The sequence below is a fragment of the Malurus melanocephalus genome, unplaced genomic scaffold (genome assembly GCF_030028575.1).
Source record: "Malurus melanocephalus ecotype Western Australia unplaced genomic scaffold, MMel_1.1 scaffold_115, whole genome shotgun sequence".
In the NCBI taxonomy this organism is placed as follows: Eukaryota; Metazoa; Chordata; class Aves; order Passeriformes; family Maluridae; genus Malurus; species Malurus melanocephalus.
In genome coordinates, this window is record NW_026623347.1 from 1627637 (window position 1) to 1648282 (window position 20646).

General features: G+C 50.4%; 1 protein-coding gene across 1 annotated transcript in view; it reads right to left on the reverse strand.

The window, feature by feature from the left end:
- Positions 1-8415, reverse strand: part of AMZ1 (archaelysin family metallopeptidase 1) — a 16481-nt gene extending 8066 nt beyond the window's left edge. The window contains exons 1-2 of the mRNA XM_057369755.1: positions 8023-8415; positions 210-537 (exon numbers count right to left, since the gene is read on the reverse strand). Of these exons, the coding sequence (XP_057225738.1) occupies positions 210-513 (304 nt within the window). The 5' untranslated portion in view covers positions 514-537; positions 8023-8415. The remainder of the gene's footprint in view (positions 1-209; positions 538-8022) is intronic.
- Positions 8416-20646: the final 12231 nt, after the last annotated feature.

Genomic DNA, 20646 nt, shown 5'->3' on the forward strand with positions numbered 1-20646 from the left:
CCTTAGAGGAGGCTGTGAAGGTGAGTCCTTAGAGGAGGGTGTGAAGGTGAATTCTTAGAGGAGGCTGTGAAGGTTAATTCTTAGAGGAGGCTGTGAAGGTGAGTTCTTAGAGGAGGGTGTGAAGGTGAGTTCTTAGAGGAGGCTGTGAGCAGCACCCAGCACCACCTCCCATGGCTCCCCAGGCGGCCCAGCAAAGGTTCCCCCGTTACCTATGGGCTGCAGGTAAATGTGCTTCCGACAGAAGTTCTGCTTCCTCCTGAGCATGGCGTGGTAGAAGGTCTCGAAGTCCTCGGGGGCATCGGGGTGGATGAGCAGCCAGTCGAAGGCGGTGCGGATGAGCAGCGTGCAGAAGAGCGTGCGCTGCGGGTTGTAGGCCTCGGACAGGAACAGCTTCTCGGCCCTGGAGAAGGCTTTGGCGTAGAGCTCCTGCAGCGCGGGGTCGGTGGAGATGAGCGCGTCCTTGAGCGCACGGGGCCCGAAGCTGAACTCCTGCGGGTGTTTGCACTGCAGCATGGCGGGGCGGGGCGGCGGCGCTGCCTGAGGGAGAGGACATGGCTGTCAGCGGCAACATGGCCATCAGCATGGACACCGCCATCACAACTGACACCACCATCAGTGCCAACACCGCCATCAACACTGACACAGCCCTCAGCACTGACATGGTCTTCAGTGGGGACACGGCCCTCAGCACCAACACCACCATCAGAACCGACAGTGCCATCAGTGCCAATACGGCCCTTAGCACCAACACAGCCCTCAGCACTGACACGGCCCTCAGCACCGACACTGCCATCAGTGCCAATACAGCCATCAGCACTGACATCACCATCAGCACCGACACTGCCATTAGCGCCAACACGGCCTTCAGCGGGAACACGGCCTTCAGCGCTGATACAGCCATCATCCCTCAGCACTGACACAGCCCTCAGCACCGACACGGCCTTCGGTGCCAACACCGCCATCAGTGCCGATACAGCCCTCAGCACCAACATAGCCCTCAGCACTGACACAGCAACAGCACCAACACGGCCCTCAGCACCGACACCGCCATCAGTGCCAACACCGCCATTAGCACCAACACTTCCATCAGCACTGACATGGCCCTCAGTGCCAACACCACCATCAGCACTGAAATGGCCTTCAGCGCCGACACAGTCCTTAGCACTGACACCGCCATCAGCACCGACACGGCAAACAGCACCAACACCACCATCAGCGCCAATACAGCCCTCAGCGCTGACCCCACCATCAGCACCGACACAGCCCTCAGCGCCAACACACCATCAGCACCAACACGGCCCTCAGCGTTTGGCCCCGCCATCAGCACCAATATGGCCCTCAGCACTGATGCAGCCCTCAGCACCAACACCGACAACAGCACCAACACAGCACTCAGCAACAATACGGCCCTCAGGGCTGACACCGCCATCAGCACCGACACCACCATCAACGCCGATACGGCCCTTAGCACTGACACCGCCGTCAGCACCGGCACGGCCCTTAGCACCTGGAATTSATGCCTTAGGGTTTTTGCTTCTATATTTTTCATTTTCTATATTTTTGCAGTGGTGGTCAGGCTGCAGGATTTGGGGAAGTTTGCCCAGCCAAGGTGGGACTTGCCATGTGAGGCTCTCGTGTGCTGGGGGTGCCTCTCTAACAGGAAACACTCGGGTCCAGTGCCATTGTGTCCCTTTCATAAATGGCTTCATGTCACACTGCGTTAGCATCAGCAGTGCTGGGGATKATGTCAAGTGGTAAATAAAGAGTTCATGAAAGCCTGCAGCACAAAGAAACTAATTTGGAGCATCCTGGAAATATCCTCTCCAGGGTCCTTTCCAAGGCGGGCGTTCTCCAAAGCTGCAGAAGTCAAACACCTCTTTCCCCCTGCAGTTTGTGCACTTGGGGAGATGCCAGGMAGCACCTCGGGGAGAGGGAAGAAAAAGAGAAAGCAAAGCAGAGCCCCTGTGACTAATCTGCATCTGAATTTTTCTAAATACGTGAATTTTTTTTAAGGAGATCATGCCAAGCAGAACTGGAGCATTTTGGAGCAGTGCTTTGGGCTTTTTGCCTACCACAGGTAMGTGCTCCACCTGCACACAGCAGAATGAGAAATTCAGGGTACATATGCACAGAAGCACAGGGTTTCTTGGAATAACTGTTATCTTCTAGACAAGTGAATAGTAACTTAAAAGAAGCCAGACAAGCTTTCTGGGTGGATACCAAATGCATGAGCTGCTGACCGTCCCTGCTATAACAGCAGCATTCAATCACAGAAAATAAAAAGAGATTAAATATTTTAAAGAGGAACTAGGTAAGTCTATAATTGAAGTAGGTCTGCAGCCTAGCTCTGCCAGGYAAGTGGCATTCCGAGGACCCTGAGGACAGCGACGTGATTAAGAAAATTCAATATTTAAAAAAAACATAGTGCCAAAATGAGCTGAAGCCTTTCCTCAGTTACACAAAGGTGGTTTGCACTGTAAGAGCAGCCCATTAAAATTAGCACTGCATTCCTTCACATTGAACCCTTGGGAAGAGCTGTGTATGTATTAGCAGTCCTTAAAAGGGCTCATTTTGTGTGATCTTTTTTGTCTCTAAGGGTGTGTAGCCTGGAGAAGGAGTGGGTAAGCAGCTTTCTTTCATTTTTGCAAGCTTTGTATTTGACTCGCATTAAAGGCTGACAGCAGGTGGCATGGAGGGATCCGAAGTGGTACAGGAGCCCTAATCCAGGGAAAGTTTAGAAATAAAATCTGTGGTAATTTCTCAGCTTTTCTTACTGCTCAAAAWTGCCCAAATTGCTCCTGCTGGTGTTCACAGGGAACAGCAAGAGTTTGTGTGAGGTTGCCCTGCATTTTGTGACCCAGATCTCCACATTTCTGACTTGCTTCCAGATTTGGGAGGACAAAGTGAGAGTCTGACCCCAGCAGGTCATCAGGAGTTTTGCCTTGGATTAGRGTGAAGATTTGCATTTTCCTAATGGACAAGATTTCTCTTGTTCTGCACAACTTTTAAATACAAGCTTTATTTTCCTGGTGATTGCAGAACTTTCACTGAGCAAAATTCAACTCCTCGAGGATGTGATGCTGCCTAGTGCTCCCAGGGAAGTCAAGAAAGAGACTTTGCACTTGGTTGAGACTGATCATGTTAAAGAATTTAAATTTTAAAGTTTCTGGAAGCATGAGCTGCTTTCATTAATGTTTTGGGCAGTAAGTGGAGCATCAGTGTGGGGAGGAGGAGCTGGTTAGAAAATGAATGGATTTTTCTTTGCTAAATGGGAAGCAGCAAAGGGTGGATGTATGTGACAGCAAATACAATGAGTGCACAGTCTTGTAGTGAGTGTTCCCCCCGGGGTCCCTCATGGAATATARTGTGAGCCCAGAGCTATGGGATATACATTGTTCCCCAAGGCTTCCTAAAAGGGGACATTCACCCAGCTCCAGACATTCCCAGCTGTGACCATGGGTGTTTTGTGATGTTCCCCTTGTCGAAGGATGCCCATAACGACGCTTCAGTGGTTCAAAAGCTCAGGAATTCATTTGCAGGAATTCAGTCTGGAGTGGCATGTGCCTCYTTCTCCTGGAGAGTCTGGCTTTGCTTCCAACAGAACAGCAGCAACCCATTACACTCTCCAAATCCAAACCAATTGCTTCTCTTCAGTAAACTTTTCTCAAATATTTCATTGGAGAAGGTTAATGCTTTGGAAAATTTTTATGGACAAACTTTAGCAGTTGAAAAAAGACGCTGTTTTACATAGCACATCTTATTTWTCTTGGTCTAATATATGGGTATGGYRTTTCATTAAYTGAAGCAGAGCAACAGGGTTTTATCATTTTTAGTTGCTGTGCTGAGGGTGCCTGGTATAACTCCCTGWGGCAGTGTCTCAGCAGGGAATGGCACTTTGGCTTGATTTTTTTTCCAAGAGCACATTCAGTTTTTAAGATATGATCATATGGATGAAGAAGTGGAAACACCAATGCATCCTTCTGCCCATCAGGTATTTAGGAAGGAGGTATCTTGCCTTTAAAGAAGCTGATTTGGTCCTTTATTCAATGACAAGCTGTAGGACCTGTGCAGCAAGTCCTGGGGAGGAGAAAGTAACTCTTTTTGTTTAAAAGGCCATAATTTGTAATTGCACTTGAGAAAATGCTTTAAGCAAGAGAATAATGTAGAGATCTGCTGCAAGTGGAGACACCCTCCACATCCACTCCTGTGCCATTTTTTTCCATCTTGCAGCCATTTGCTAACTTTGTAATTTTTCCTAAACTCGGGCGCACCTGTGTTGGGCCATATGAAGTCCATGAAAGTTGGACCTGATGATCTTGGAGGTCTTTTCCARCCTCARTGATTCTGTGAGACGAAGGAGCAGTGTCCCCATGTGCAGGATGAACAAGTGCCTGTGCTCTGGCACCAGCAGGCTCCCAACAGGGCAGGGAAGGAAGCTGCACTGGGAATCCTCACCCAGTTCATGGAAACCCTCCTTTTCTTTATTTGCATATWTCCCATTGTCCACCATCACATCCACACAGTGCAGAGGAGACAAAGGACCCAAAGGTTTTGGCACTTGGCTCCTTGTCTGCTCCTGGCAACAGCCTTTTCTGAGGATTGCATTGTAGGACACATTTGTGGCTTTTCTGCTTGGGGTACTCCACAAGGCAGGAACCCCCACACACTCCTGTCTGGCTTTCAGCATCGCTCAGAGGTTTCAGATCAGATTGGATACATTACACAAATCTGTTTACTATGGCATCTGACAGATTTTTTTTCTTCATGGTGAGTGTTTTCACAAGAAAYACCCCAAAATCCAGGCTCGTGACACCTCAGCAGTCTGTACACTCCCTTTCCCACACTAACCTGTTAATGTGCTTCATGTGCAATTCAGGTTACTCATAAATTATTCTCTTTGCAAATCAGACACATATAAATTATTCTCTGTAATTGAAAATTACCTATGAATTATTCTGTTTGTAATTCATACATATGTCATTTATTCTCTAATATATTGACATTGCTTTCTTCCATAGATATGCCTGGGGCTGACAGGATGATTCTCAAAGGCCGAGGCAATATCAAACAGTGTGAGTTCATCTGGGAYATTCTGACAAGACAGGGATGGTCTTGTGTACAGAAATTCCATGTTGTACAGGTCCAGGAAGGGCACTCAGCACATAATACATTATTTGGTATTGTGTAGAATTTGGCCCTAACATTGCAGACATTGTGGTTGGGGTTTTTTTAAGCTGGTCCTTCTAACGTTATTTATTTTATAAGTCAACTTCTAAGAAATTTCTAACTCTGACTCTCCCATAGGCACTGCAGGTGGCAGATGCACAGAAGGAGATTCCCTCTGTTCCCTTCCCAACTCAGCTCCTGTGAAGTATTGGAGGTAAATGAACTTAACATGGGCTCTTTGGATGTCAGAGGGGCATTAGCAGGGTCTCTTAATACTGATTAATTACCTTTGTTAGGTGCTGTACTGTAAACAAGCAGTGATAGCGCAGGAAATTCATCGCCACTCAACAGAAATGAAAAGCCCCGAGCAAACATAACGAGCAGTAACTAATTATCAACACATGCCCCAGTTGCTTAATAGCTCTTTCCCTGAGATTTGCACTTGGTGTCTGGAACTGCTGCTCCAGGATCAGCTTCTCCTTCCCAGAGCTTCCCAGTATTGCACCAATGACAGCCTGAAAAGCAATTTTCTCAATTTATTTGTTGACATGTATAGAAAGAGATTTTTCTTGACTGAGAAGCTCTGCTCCAAATGAAATTCTTACTGGTCCAGCTTCTCCTCAAGGAGCTCGAAACAGCCCCTCACACAGAGCCAGGCTTTGCCTGCCGAGTGAGCTCGGCTGCTGGGTCACACCAAATCTGTTTGGGCRGGTTCAGAACTGAAATGGGGGCATTTTGAGATACTTGGCAGTTTTTGCAATCAATCCTCTCTGCTCACAGAGAAAATCCACTCTGGACCAGCCCTCTACTTGCACCCCCGCGGAGCTGTGGCATCCTCTGTTCGCTTGGCATTAAAGGGCCACCAAGCACTGAGTCAGGTCTGTGTGTTCCAGACCACAAACTCAGATACAGCCTTCTGGCCTCGAGGAGTGCCAGGTCCCAATAAAATTTGTGTGTAATGTCTCTAGAATATGTCTGTGCCTCAGAAASAGATGGGCTCTCGAAGAGTCATTCCTGGTGCTGTGGAAGCCTTCAGCGATTCACATTTACCAGGAGGAGAATCTACCTGTCCTATTGGAACCGTGATTGATGAGTTACTGCTGCAAGACTCAGCCCTGGAAGTTTGTCCTCCCATGAGCCYGCCTCACTGATTAACTCGGACTGCTGGACAAGTTAGATGGACAGCTTAACAATATGCAAAATAAGGTTTGCAAGATGAAAGATGAGGTTTGTAAAGGCCATTAAACACCTAAGATGGAGGCAGATGTTTCCATCTGTCCTTATTTAAATATTCTTATTTAAGTGTTCTTAAGTATTTATGAACACATACACATCTACTTTGCCCTTGGTTTTGTTTTATCTTAAAGCCTGCTCTCCCAATACACTGTTCTCCATTTCAATATGTACTGAGGACATATATTATTCCTCGTTTCAGCCTTCTCTCCTACGGATTTTATTTATTCCATGCTCGTACAAAGTGCTACCCTATTTTTCAGTGCCTGCTATTCGAGGCTCTTTAAGTGTCACACAAACATTCATAAACTTCTCTGTGCTACCCTCCAGAAAGTAAGCTGGCAGTTGTGCCTTTCCCCCTCCTCCCCCTCATCACCCGTGCATTCCCCATTTTCAGTGTTTTCTCTTTTCATTTCAGTCTGCTTAAACTGCSTGCGATGCTTCTCCCGTGCACACATGCGACGAAGGGCTGGCTGCTGTTCTCCTTCCCTGGCTCTGACATGAAATAATCCTCCACAATCCATGTCTGCGTGCTGTGCACTTGCGAACCAAAGACCCGAAAGCGCCGAGCAGCATCTATCAGAGCTCTACAACAAACGTAGCACTGCAGAGATACCCGAGCTCTAATCACTCACAGCTCCAGGCRCTCCGCTCTTCATCATACTTGTCTAGACAGACTAAATGGTCTCTGTGAGACAACCCCGGTGTTCGCCAGCAAAGAGGCTGCGTTTTCCATACGGATGAACTCCCAAACAGGTATGGCTAAGGGTGGGTGTTCCCTGGAGCACGGGTGTTACAGAAGCGGTTCATCCCGCGGTGYAAAGGCACGGCGACGCGGTGCCTGCTCCTCCCAAACACATCAAGTGCTTTTTAAGTGGTGCCGCCAGGTCGCGGATGTTGTGGGCGTTWTACAGCCAAGGAGAAGGAGGGGGGTCCAAGGTGTTACTAGAGCCAGCGTGTCTGGGGGGGACAACGGCAGAGCCCAAACCCCCATTTCGTAGGGGCCGGCTGTACCCTGATCTCCGGCCAGCTCTGCCAGCCGGAGGCTYGCTGCGTACGAGGCATGTTCTGGAAGGGCTGCAGAAGCAGGTGCTGCTCCTGGGACACCTGAGTCCCCCTCCCGCGGCCGCGCTAATGTGGAAAAGGGGCCCGTTGATGCTGGTCCCCAGTGCGGGAATCACACGGGTGGATGTGCAGGGACGGAACAAGTCCCCCAGCACTCTGGGACGATGCACCAAGCACGAACACCGAGCTGAGCTCCCGGCACCGCAAACCCCGGGAGGATGCACCGAGAGCGTTCGGGCAGGACCCCTGGGGCCCGTAGGGATGATGCCCGGAGAGCAGTCCCTGATCCCCGGGGGGGGATGGTCCGAGCGCGGTCACCAACCCCCGCGGGGGGATGCCCTAAGCGTGACCCGCGAGCACAGAGGGAGAATGCCCCGAGCACGGCCACCATCGCCCGGGAAGCGCTGCCCATCACCCCGGGAGATGCCCCAGCCCGCCGGGGAGTCCCGCCGCACGCCGGGGCCGCCCGGACCCCCCTTCCCGCCTGGCCGTGCCCTCCCCCGATGAGACAACCCCGCAACCCCCCCAGTCTGCCCTGGGGGACAGAACAGAACTCACCGCCCGCCGGGTCGGACTGCGGAGACCGGGAGGTGCGGCAGGGCCGGGGCACCCGGCTCGGGGCTGGCGAGGCGGAGCGGAGCCCGGCAGCGGCGGCGGCGGCGGCGGCGGCAGGAGGAGCAGCAGCAGCAGCAGGAGGAGGAGGAGGAGGAGGAGGAGGAGGAGGAAGAAAAGGGGGAGCAAAGGGGGGCTCGGCCCCGCCGCCGGGAGCCCGCGGGATTCGCCGAGCGGCCGCCCAGAGCCGCCTCCTGCCGGGGCGCGGGGCAACCGCCGGGGGCGCCGAGGAACCGGACCCGCCGGGGCTGGGGGGACACGGGGACAGGGACAGGACACGGGGGACGGGAGGGGACACGGGGGACGGGAGGGGACACGGGGGACGGGAGGGGACACGGGGGACGGGAGGGGACACGGGGGACGGGGACAGGACACGGGTGACGGGAGAGGACACGGGGCACGGGAGAGGACACGGGGACGGCAGGGGACACGGGGGACGGGAGGGGACACGGGGACGGGGACAGGACACGGGATGCGGAGGAGACACGGGGTGTGCGGAACAGACGGGGTTTGGGAGCAAGAAACGGGGTCCAGGGGACAGACACGGATAGCGAGAGGGGACACGGGGCGCGGGGAGCAGGACGGGCCCGGGAGCGGCGGTGGCGGCGGAGGGTCCCGCTCTGCTGCTGGAGCCCGGGAGAGGAGCGGGAKCGCAGGCAGCGCTCGTTTTGGGAAGAGCGTTCCCCAAAGAGCCCGGGGCTGAGCAGCGCGGCGGTGCCGGGGGGCGGAAACCATTTAATGTGTGCTCTGATGAGAGCTGGGCGAGGAACGGGTGTCTGGGGACTGGTTGTGCCGGTGGCTGGTGCCATCCCCGCCCTGCGAGYTGCGTTTGCATTCGCCTTGATGCCTCGCCCGCAGCATCGCTCTCACATGACCTGGATGCATTTCTGTGTCCCACGATGTCCTTTAATTCGGGAATATTATCTGTTCTTGGAAAGGTTAATTGTATTAAAGGAGTGGATCTGTGTTCCCATTTCTTCGTGGATTCATTTATTCTGCCTTTCATGTTTTGATGCTCTTTAGTGCTTTGATCCCTCATTTCTGCCATCCCTAGATGGAAGGAAAAAGGAATACCCTGGCTGGGACCCAAGCGTGTCCCTAAGTGACACAAAYTGAAATTAGGAAAAACCCCATATTTTACAGCCTCCGGAGCTGTGGYGGTGCTGACAGCCCAAATGCCATCTGCTCATCCAGCACRACCACGRGCCTTGMAAGGRCCAGCAGAATGTCCTGCCAGAGCCRTGGTGGCCACAGGAGTGGACAGATGACCGTGGGCCATGCTGCAGGATTAGCAAACACCAGGATGAGACCATCACCTCATGCTGCAGCCTGCGTGCCCAGGACCTGCATTGCTCTGAAGGCACTGGCAGCATCACTGGTGAAAAATTGCCCTAATTTGCTGCTCTCATAATCAGGCCAAGGCGAAGCAGCAGCTTCTCCTGGCAGCAGCGGCTGCTCGTGAATCTTCCTTGTGGAAAACTTTCCCGAGATTCAGCGTGCGGGAAGGGCGGGAGGGAATTCTGAGGCCTTGCAATAACATCTTCTTCCACTTCAGCTGCTACCCAAAGCACTGGAGATGCCCTCTGYGCTGTTTTAATTGGTTGCTGCTTGTAATGAGACTTTATTTGTATTAATTRCTTAAATTATGTATTTATGAGTTGCTCTGAGTACACAGTCAACATGTTTAGAGCCATAACAAGCCTCAAAGAGTCAGCTCCTGCATGAGGAAGCTGTGAACTGAAAAATCAGACACWCTGATACAGTGTGTTCCCAAAATGCACTTTTTTTTTGTTAAACCTAATGTGTAAACTTAATGATTAGTAGTTGGCTTAGCTGCCAGCCCACTGACTGACCAGCTCAGGTAAACAGGGCTGGAGGTGTTGTTAAATGTTCTGACAATGATGCATTTATCCTGGGCAGCCCCAGGAGGAGGTGGGMAGTCCTTGCCCAGCAGAGCTGGCAGTGAGGAAGATGGAGACAGGGACAGAGAATGATGAGGAAACAGCCACACAGTCACTCTCAAATTATAGAGGAGACAAGTGGCTTTATTGAGAGAAGATCAGTAGAAAAGGAAGGGAAAAGGGAGCAGGAGGRGGTCAAAACTCAGATGAGAAGACARCCASGAGTTGGAGAGAGCAGTGAATCAGAGAGATGGGGATTTGGGGCCATAGAGGGAGCGGGAGGGCTCCAGGACAGCTGCGCTCAGCATTCGCTCAGCTGCGATTAGAGCTGGTCACAGCAGAGMCGTGATGCTCACCACAAGTGCCCTTTATCTGCAGGGATCAGCAGCAGTCACCACTCTGCTCTCAAATCAATTGTTTGTGCAGAGTTGTGTTTCCTGGAGTGSCCACGATCTGTGTCCCCCACGCAGGCAGGTGTAAAACGCAGGGGTGCACCTTGGGCACGTGAGTGCAGGAAACTTCATGGGCCAGCACATCCTCAGGGAGAAACAGAATGAAAAAAAACCCAAAACTGATGCCTGAGACTGGGATTTAAGCAACTGTGGCTATTTATCTGAAGAAAGTTGCATAGACACACAAATAGCTCCACGAGGAAAAAAGGCAGGTACCCATGAGCTGTGTAAGCCAGAGAGAAGAGRCAGCCAAACCCACAGCTGCAGGCTGAAGCCAGACAAATTGAAATGAGAAAATAGGCATTCATTTTTTTTAAAGAATGAAGTTGATTGGCTGCTGGAACAAATTACTGAGGAAAGTGAAAATCCTCCCATATTATAGTGTTTTCTATCCAAGATACGATGCCTTTCCCCAAGTGGGATCCAGCCAAGCACGTCTTCCTGGTTTCAAGGATGGGATGAAATGTAGTGACCTCTCCTCTGAAAAGGTAAAGGAGGGACTTTGTGACCCCTCCTGGATTTTAGGAAATGAATTGAAGACTGTGCTCTTGGCATGTATTTCTGAATCCCTCCTGGATAGTACCATTAATTTCAGTTTGTGCTGCCACCTCCAAGCTTAAATGCACGCAAGCAAACTTTCTGAAAGTCTGGACCTTTTCAGCAGCCCAGAGAGAGCAACGTGCATTCAGCTCGTGTTGTCTCTCTGCTGGTCAGCCACAAAGCCCTGACTCTCATTTGGGCAACACCACAGATTTACCAGCAGCTCTTGTGATGTTGGTCCTAAAGCAATTAATTGCAGCCACATCTGTCTCACCTTTAGGCTGTGTTGTGCACAAGGAGGAGAATTAGGGGATGCACACACACAAAAGTAAGAATCTAATCTCATGTTGCTGCTTCTCTGGAAATGGGGCAACTGCAAAATGTGCTAGGAGRAGCAGGCTCAAAAGCCAAAGGGTGAGATCTGCATATTAATGGTGATGGGAAGGCAGGGAACAGGACTGACTGGTTTGCACAGGAGACTGAGAGTTTCCATCCTGGAAGTTACAGGGAGGATGTGGCATGGAGCTGTCTGGGCCAGGTTTGCTCCCTTTGCATGCTGAAGGTCTGGTGGTGTGGTTCTGGTGGAGGCAGGAGGTGAGGAGTTCTTAAAGCAGGATTTTACCTTGAGCTGGAGAGTCTGAGGGACCCCATCCAACAAGGCTACAAGAGGTTTTGGCTTCCTCACTGAAATCAGTTGATGTGGCTCCATGCCTTACATCAGAGGGCAGGGAAGGGGGGTGAATGTTCCTTGTCTCCTCCACTGATGCCATAAAAATGCTGTKCATTGTGCTGGTGCTGCAGAAAGGCCCCTCCTTTGCCCAGCTGCTGCCCTGGATTGGGTGGTGCCATCCCAGTTGTGTGCCAGGGCATGCCCTGCACTGCTGTCTCGTGTCCCATCCCTGAAAAGCCCAATGAATGAACCCAATGGAGGTGTGGATGGACAGTGACATGAGTGAGGCTCTCACAGTTTTCTGTGATTCCTGGAGAATCCTGAGGCAGATGAGATGGGCAGCAGGGAAGGACAGCTTCCCTCCCTCCCTCTGCAGGAGGTGGCAGAAGAGAAGCAGGGAGCAGCAGGCACCTTCTGGTAGGTGACAAAGTGGGGACACCAGTGTCACCAAGGCAGCATCAGAGCAGCAAAACTGTCCCTGTCTGCTGTGTCCTGGCACAGCCCAGGCTCTGTTGGCAGCCTGGGGACGAGCTTGGATGAAAACAAATGTTTGGCTGATGTTCCTGTAGGGCCACAGACTTTGAGGAACAAACAGAGAGWGCCCAGCCCCTCTTTGATCAGTGCGTGCAATCTGCTGCCACAGCTGATGCTGCAGGAGAAGATAAGAGAGAGGAGAAGAGAACAGCTCTGGAGTGAAGATGAAAACACTGGGCAGAGGATCTGTGGGCRGATGAATGGGAGCCATTTATTTGTAAAGAAGTTGCTAGATCAGGTTTCATGTGCATCTGGGCAGCTTCTAATACTGTGGGCTCATTGAGAGCTGAGAGTTTTGACTGGAGCTGGGGACTCTTGAGACATCAGCCCACACGACTCAGCAGGAGCTGGTCCGAGTGTCTTGTGCCAATCTAAGGAAAATTTAAGGGTCTTCTTCACTTTTTACCACTGATTTTGTGTCTCTGTGGGAAGTCAGTGTGGATGCTCTGTGATTCATCCCCATGAGGAAGCATGATTTYAGGCCCCCAGATGGTTGCAGAGGCAGAAGAGGGGGCAGATATATATTTTTACAGCCAGGAGAATGCAACTTCAGTGTACAAATCTGGCCTGGCTTCAAAGATCTGGGAAATATACAGAATGATTATTTATTTATTTATTYATTTTCATGCTTGTTTTCCTCTCAGCTCCTGATTAGGCTTTAGGAACACTRAGGAAGGAGGAGGCTGCTGCCTGAGCAATCCATCCCAGGATTTAAACTCAGCCTGGTGTCCCATCTGTGTGTTCCCTGGGATTCAGCAGAGTCCACTTAGTGAGTCCTGCAGAAATAGCATTTCGCTTCCTGGCTCCAGAGGAGGTGTTAAGTAGGACATAGATAAATTTGGGAATATTAGTAAGGGAAGAATGACAGCTATTTCTATTGAAATAGATCTTTGATAATAAATCTTTGGGCAGAGAACTGGGGAGACCTGCCCTCTGTAGAGAGCTAGATGATGAGACATTTGCAGATAGGAAACTTTCTGATTCCAATAAATTATTGGGCAGAAATGGATGTTTGGGAGCATTTCAGGATTCTGTATATGCAGCCCTGTCTGGCACTGAGTCCTGCAGCATTTCAGCTCAGGGAGTGCCTTGCTGATGTCAACAATTCAGGGCTGGGTCACGTCCTGCGTGGCACCCCAGCCTACAGGAATTTGGGGACATTGTGACAGTGCAGGTGTGAGGTCCCTCTTGGTGGCACCTCTCTTTTAAGGTTTATGTGAGTTTTCCCTGGGATGGAGATGCAGAGACACCAAGTTTCACATGATYGATAATCCAAAACAGGCTCTYSCCACAGAAAAAGGGAMATGTGTGACTGAGAGGCAAAGCCCTGCAACGCACYCTCTGYGTAATTAAAACACTGCAGGGGGATGAAATACAAGATGGAGAGTGGAGATAATTGGAGGCACTGAGAAACAGAAGTGTTTTCAAGTATTTTGCTGCAGAGGTGACTGGAGAATTTGTTGGATTTTCTCCTGGTGGTTTGTGCTGGGCAGACAGGTGGACACATCACTGACCCCRAAACCTCCAGACTCCAGCACAGGAGTGGGCACTAAATCGAGCCAAAAGGCAGAGGAGAATCACAGAGCTGCAGAGCCTCGAGCCACAGCTCATCTCTGTGTCTCTCTGGGCTGATGCCCGGCTGTGATTTTTGGCTGGGGAATCGACCACAGCCCRGTTTGCTCTGGGCTGGGTGAGGATCCTCTCGCGCCTGGTGACGCTACAAAGGCGGCTAAAGGCCAAGTGCTGTCAYTGGAAACCAACTGTGAATTCATACACGGGCTGTGATTAATGTGCTTTTTAAATGCATTCATGTCCTGTCGCACTGGCTGCGGCGCTTGTGTCACATTTGGTGTTCTCAGAACATTTATTAGCCTTACAGATCCCTTGATTATTGCTTTCTCTTTTATAATTAAGCCATGAAACTCAGCGTGGTGCAGCTTATGCAGTATTAATTCATGGCTGGCGTATTCTGCCTRTGCCCTAGGATAAGGCTAAATGCTGGCAGCTGGATTGCTCTCTGCACAGTTGCTATTCTGATTTTTTTTAATATGATTATAAAAATCACATTCTGTTGCATATGGGCRGCTYGGGGCTCTGCATTGCCACAAGCAGKGGTGAGRTGGGGTCTGAGTTCCTCAAGAGCAGGATCTGTGCCCCCRGTAGTGCCAGAAAAAGGGGATCCCTCCTGCCCCGGGTGATGCTGATGCTCTCCAGGTGGATGCTGTGAGTTCTGTTCCCATACCAGTGCAGCCCCAATGTGCTCTCCACACCCTGCTCGCCCTTCCTAGGACACGCCTGTGAAAACRTGAGCCTTGCAAATGAGTTCTGTTTCGCTCCTTTTTGCCCTCCTTTTCTTCATACAAGAGTTAAGCRGGATTCAGGATTTCCTACGAGGCTGCGGCTCCACGGCCCCTTTCTGTCAGCAGCAGCTGCYGTGGATGTCTGAATAGTTTTCCTCCTGGCTGGTTGCTCCTGCCCCCAGAACAACAGTTTAACAGTTTGTGTGGCCATGTGGTGAGCTGAAATGGGAACAAAAATAGCATTAAACATGTCTGTTTTATTTATTTTTTTTTTATTTTCGCTCTCCTGGGAGCTAGTTGTAGGAGTGACTGTGCCGAAGGGATTGGAGCTCAGTGCTGCTCAGAGGGAAATCACAGGAATGGCACAGCCCCAGTGCCCCAGCCACTGCTGGCCCAGAGGCAGCAGTTTGAATGCAGAATTTATGAGRTTTTTGTAAGGCTGTGTGTTGGGCCACTTGCTGTTTCCTTTGGGTAAATCTGAGCAGCTTTGCAGCCTCCTCCTCCGAGGCACGAGGAGCAGCACAGGCTGGGAAGTGATGGACTCCAGCAGCTCTGCCCACACGGCCCCGCTTTCCTGGAAGTCCTACCAAATTTCAGATGTGGGGACAAAGTGCCAGCTACTGAAGGACAGTCGTGTCAGTGCCCCCCATGTGCTCTTCATGGGCCACAGCCTCCACAGAGAATGGCAGCTCCACTCAACACTGTGTGAGTTACACCCACACTGCTCAGGTTATTGATTATCACTCATCAAACCATTTCTGGAGAGCCCTACCGCTGATCATCTCAAAGCTTCTGCTTCAAAAAAAAAACGGTGCCAACCCCTACGTGCAGGATGCAAAGCTGTAGTGCAGAAACTCTTTGAGCTCAGACGTTTCCATGGAGATGAATCTTTGATCTCGCTGAAATAAATAAAGGGCGGAGAAGATGCTCCCCAAACTGGGGAGGAAGGCAAGGCTGATCCCTACGGGGCAGAAGTTCTCAACAGGAATTAGGGTGACAGGAGGCTTTTCTTTTCTCCCCTGTCGTGTAGCAGGGAGGTTGAGCTGCGTGCCCGCCAGCACACGTGGAGAATGTGCCTTTTTTGCACAGCCAGACAGACGGCACGCTGCACCTTGGAGCTGCCTCATTCAATGCTGCYCAGGAGCCAGACCTTTGTCTGCTCTGCGATGTTCATCCCGTGCTGCAGGGTTTGGAGAACAGAGAGATGGGGATTTCACACCCGTGCGAGGCACGCTCGTGTTTTTGAGCGTGCTGAAGCAATCTGAGGAATGAGAACAGCCAGGAAAAGCGCTGGTTTTATAGATAAAATATAGAGGGGGAGAAAAAAAAATCTCATTTTATGCTGGTGTARTGTGGAAAATAGAAGTGTTTACTATGCTGACATGGAGATAGTGACTAAAGGCAACAGTCGAGYTGGTTTTATCCACACGGGTGAGCTTTGACCCTGCCGGCAACTCGTGTGTCCTTAGAGCTGTCGGCACGGCCGGGGCTGTTCCCGCTGGCGCTGGAAATTGCGGCTTCCACGGATGGAGCAGAGAATTCATTAGGGSAGGGTGTAATTAGCAGCAGCAGGGTTTGAGTGAGTGGCTGTGGTCACAGTGCTGTGGCAGGGTGTTCCAGGGCTGGGTTCGGGAGGTGATCCCGGGGTTGGGGATCCGCCGGGATGCTCCGTTCTCTCCCCCGGGAGCGCCGTGGCCGCGGGTGCCGGGCTGGGCACGCCTGTTCGGGCTTCTCTCGCTCCGCTGGGCACCCGSCTGGTGGCTTTCCCTGGTCACTTCGGATCTGCTCACAGGACACTGACGGATCTGTCCCTTTGTCTCTGCTGCCAACACGGCCCCAAACAGGTTTTATTGCAGGGTGAGCAAACTGCTGTGTACAGCTGGTGCAACATGTTTTTCGTCCTTTTTTTAAAAAATAGTCTTTCTCAGATGCATCGAGCCTCCAGTTGTGCTAATTAGGGCTTCTCTACGCTTGTACCCGGACTAAATGGTGCCGAAGGACCTTGGTCCCACCTCTGCTTTCCCTGGGACAAGTGACMCCTTTGTGCCCTGCTGGATCTCAAACTCCWGAACGACTCAACCATCACTTTGTGYAATTTTAAATTTACAGTTTAAATACTTTATTTGTGAGGATAAATGCTGTTTAGAGCTCTGGAATTTTATGGTCTTTTCCAAACATTGCAGAAACCTTCAGTGCTGAAYGAAACCCACAGGTTTTCTTTAGAAGCCGACAGGTGAAGATTTCTCCACCAGGTTGAKTTTGTTGTTGTTTCACATGACCCTCACTGAAAATACTGTCACTGCTCTCTGTTTTCAGAAATGGGCCATTTAGCTGAGAAAGCACTACTTTCCTGGGAAGAAAATATGTTGAAAGAGCATGCAATATTAAAGGTATTTTGAATCAAACTCACTTCAGCCGGTTTCAGTGGAAGCTTTAGCCTTGTTTTCCCAGGGCTYTTTGTCACAATCTAAAGCACAAAATACTCTGCCGGGTCAAAGTTAAGGTTACTAGACAGGAATGAAAACAGCATTTTTATCCTCAATTACAGGGACAAGACAGGATTGCTGTGCAGCCACAGCTGTTTGTCTCAGGGCTGTGACAAGCCTGTGTGGATGTTGTCACTTAGCAACCRCTGCCATTTGTGTTTTAACTGCAGCTTTTTTGTTGTTGGCACATAATAAGAGTTGTAATCATGAGATCAGTCCCATCAAGGGTGTTTGGTATTGGGAGTGGTGGGTTCCAGGGCTCGCCTGTGCCCCATCTCTAAGGGCTAAATGGGAAGGATTTCATGTGTGATGGCGAATGTGGTTTAATAAGGGTTTGTTTTGGAGCTGGCTTGGCTGGGCCAAGTCTTGTTTCAAGATGTGCAGCCTGGATTTGCCATCTGCCAGAGCTGGCTCTGCAGMTCCTTCGTGCTGGTCACAGCCCAGCCCAGGAGTTGGTTTGAGGCCAAAGCTCTGGGTGCAGAAATGAGGGACCAGCCTGGGCAAGCCTGGATGTCCCTGGGCATGGCAGCACCAGATCCCTTTTGCTGCCTTCTGCTGACCCAGCCTGAGAGCTCAGGGAATATGGGGTCAGTGGGGACTGGAAATGTGAGGAGTGGAAAAMAATGAAAGGGGAAAACTGCAGATTGAAGGTCTCTAGCTCTTGTGAGTAATTCCCACCTATTTTGCATTGACAGTGAGGGAAAAGGGTCAGAACTATGACAGCTCAAGCTCTGACACTATAGGAACCGTATGGGGTCGTGGTTCAACACCTGATCAGATCAGATGTAACCAAGCAATGTCAAGGAGTTGGGTGCACCCTGAGTTCCACACACTGGGTTCCTGCCCTGGCAGGGATGTTAACAGCCAAGTGTGCAGTGAGCTGGTTTGGATGCATTTGTTCTGGAGGCAGACTGTGGAGGCATCTTCGCAGCCCTGTTACAGGTTTATTATGATGTAAATAAACACTTCCAGCTTCTGTGCTCTGAGCAGAGCCTGGTATTGGTACCATGGATAGAAACACTATTCTGTGATTTTGTTTTGCTTGAACTGAAGTCCATAGCTCTGCAGGGACCCTCKGTGAGGGCTGCTCACCCCTCCATCGAGGCTGAGTTAGCAGAGCCCCCAGGATGGGTTTCCTTGCAGCTGCACATCCCCAGCCCTGCTCTGCCCTGTCCAGAGGAACACACTGCTCCTTTGAATCCATTCCTCTGTGCTGGCTCCGAGGTTAAAGGCAAGACCTGTCCTGCCTCTGGAGCAGCTCAGCTGACACAGGCTGAGCTCTGGTCCTGCTCAAGTGGTGCTTTTATTTCCCAGCAGAGGACAAAACCCACTGCTCCGAGGGGAAATGACACAGACCACAGAGCTGCTGCTGCTGATATATTTTCCCATTGTAAATTGCTGAGATCTGCTGCAGTGAAGCTGGTTGATGAGTTTCCTCTCTAATGCTCTCTGGTTTTTAGAAGTCTTGATGAATACGTATTGAAAGGTAGCATAGATTTTATCACGAGAGGACAGAAGAAATTGCCAAGGTGTGCACAAATTGATCCGTAATCACAGATCACATATATCTAAGCTGAAGCAACAGCCCAAGACATTTATGACCCATTTTTGACTAAGTTGTGCAATTAGTATAATTAGGCAAAGAATATCCTTTGTATTGTAAATGTCTGGTGTATTAAACCAGAAAATTAACAGCCACTCTTTTGGCAGCTTTCATAAAGCCTTTCCTAGCGTAAGGCTGAGCCAAAGATGCTTATTCTCTCTGGTGTCTGAGTCAGAGCACTTAAAGGATAAATCCTTTCTTCAGAGCTTTGTTGAAATGTCTGGAAAGCAACTCTAGGAATTTCCTACCTGTGTGCAGATCAGACAACACAACTTAACATTGCCCCTGTGCAGATAAAGAAATGAAATGAGCTTTGGAATTTTCTTCTTTCACAGCACCAGCCACAAGAGACAGAATTTTTCAAAAGATGTGATATTTTGTGTCAATACYGCCTGTATTGCTACTGCCTGCCATTCACAGCCTGTTTAAAAGCAGAGGACAGCCCTGAGCCTCTGCCAGAATCAGCTCTGTGRGTGTGTGGGTGTTGGAAAAACTCTCAGTAGTGCCTGCCTCCTGCAGGAACCAACCACAGCTACAGCTCTGACAGGATGAAAACTGGGGGTTCCAGAGAAATCCTTCCCAAAATGTCCACAGGAGCAGGCCAGGCATACCTTCTGGATGCTGTGTGACAGCAATGAGCTGCTGGCAGATTCTGCAGGGCCGGCTGCTGTGCTGTGAAGTGTTGAGGAAAAATGGTACTTGATGAAGTGAATGTTCAGGATGAGTCTGGGGGCAACCAGAGCTGCTCAGGGCTGGTTTCTTGGGAGCACAGCCTTCCCCTGTGGTGCACCATGACCACAGCTCCTTGGCAACACGTACAGGAAGCTGCATGGCTGGGATAAGGATCTTGTGGATGTGCAAAAAAAAACCCCTCGGTAGGTAAGAAGTGGGTTTAGAATAAGTTGTGCGTGTAAGCAAGTGGGCTAGGGTTTGCATGAATCCTCAAGTGTGCAAAAGTGGACATCCTAGGGAGGGAATCCCAGCATGAGGGATGATCCACGTTAGCAGCCGTGCTCATAAACTCGGTRGCTCAATCTCCAGCTCTTGCTTTCTGCAGAAAGAATTGTGGAGTTTTYAGTTTGCTTTCACCTCCCTTAAACTCTCCAGTCCCAGGCATTTGTTGCACACCCTGCTCAGATGTCTGTGACCCTCCCTGTTCCTCCCAGGGATCAGGTGCAGGGTGACAGGGCCAGCACCTCGGTGTCACTGGGACTCCACTGTCACTGCAGCAGCAGAGAAAACAAGAGGCAAAGCTCAGACAAGAGGGAGCTCAGACAGGACAGAAAGACAGAGTCAGCACTGTCACAGAGCTGCCTGTTTCCAATGAAAGATGAAACAAGTCCTTAATACCCCTTCTAAAGATAAGGAGCCCCCCCAGTTTGTTGTACATTTGGTTTTCAGTGTTCAAGAATCCTGTGYATAAACTGGACTGCAATTAGGCAAATAATTGGGCTATAAACATAATGTCACCCTCACCCCAGCTGATTAAAAAGAAAGAAGAGTTCCATGAAAAATTAATAGGTCTGGGAGTTGAGAGACCTCGGTAATAAGCAGTGAGTTTTCCCTCTGTAACAACTAAATTTTTCAATTTGCTGATATCTGAGTAACTCCTTGGGGTCTCCTAAACTGCACAGTCCTGAAATCACAAGAATTCCAGAGCTGAATGGGAGGAAGGCGTTCACCAGTAACCTGCTGTCTCCTCTCCCAGAGCACAGCTGACCTCCTGCCAACACAGAATGCTGCTTTTGGAACTGCAGATCCTTCACTAGACAGGGCTGCTGGAACTCCACAAACACTCCACACTTCTAAAAGCACACCCCTCCTCYCTCACTAACCCTTTCATTTCTGAGATGAACACAGCAGCAGGAAAATGCCTGAATTTCAGTAACTTCTGTCTTTTGCCAGGTGTAGACCCTGCTCAGGTAGAATTGTGTGCCAGAAGCAGAGCTCTTCTTTCCTAAAAACAACTGCTGGTCCAGCACCCAAGGGCTCTGTCACACATAAAGCTGTGCACACTGCAATAGGGAAGGGTCCTGCCTTCCTCAAAAGGCACAGAGCAAACCTTCAACCAGCAATTTTACCAG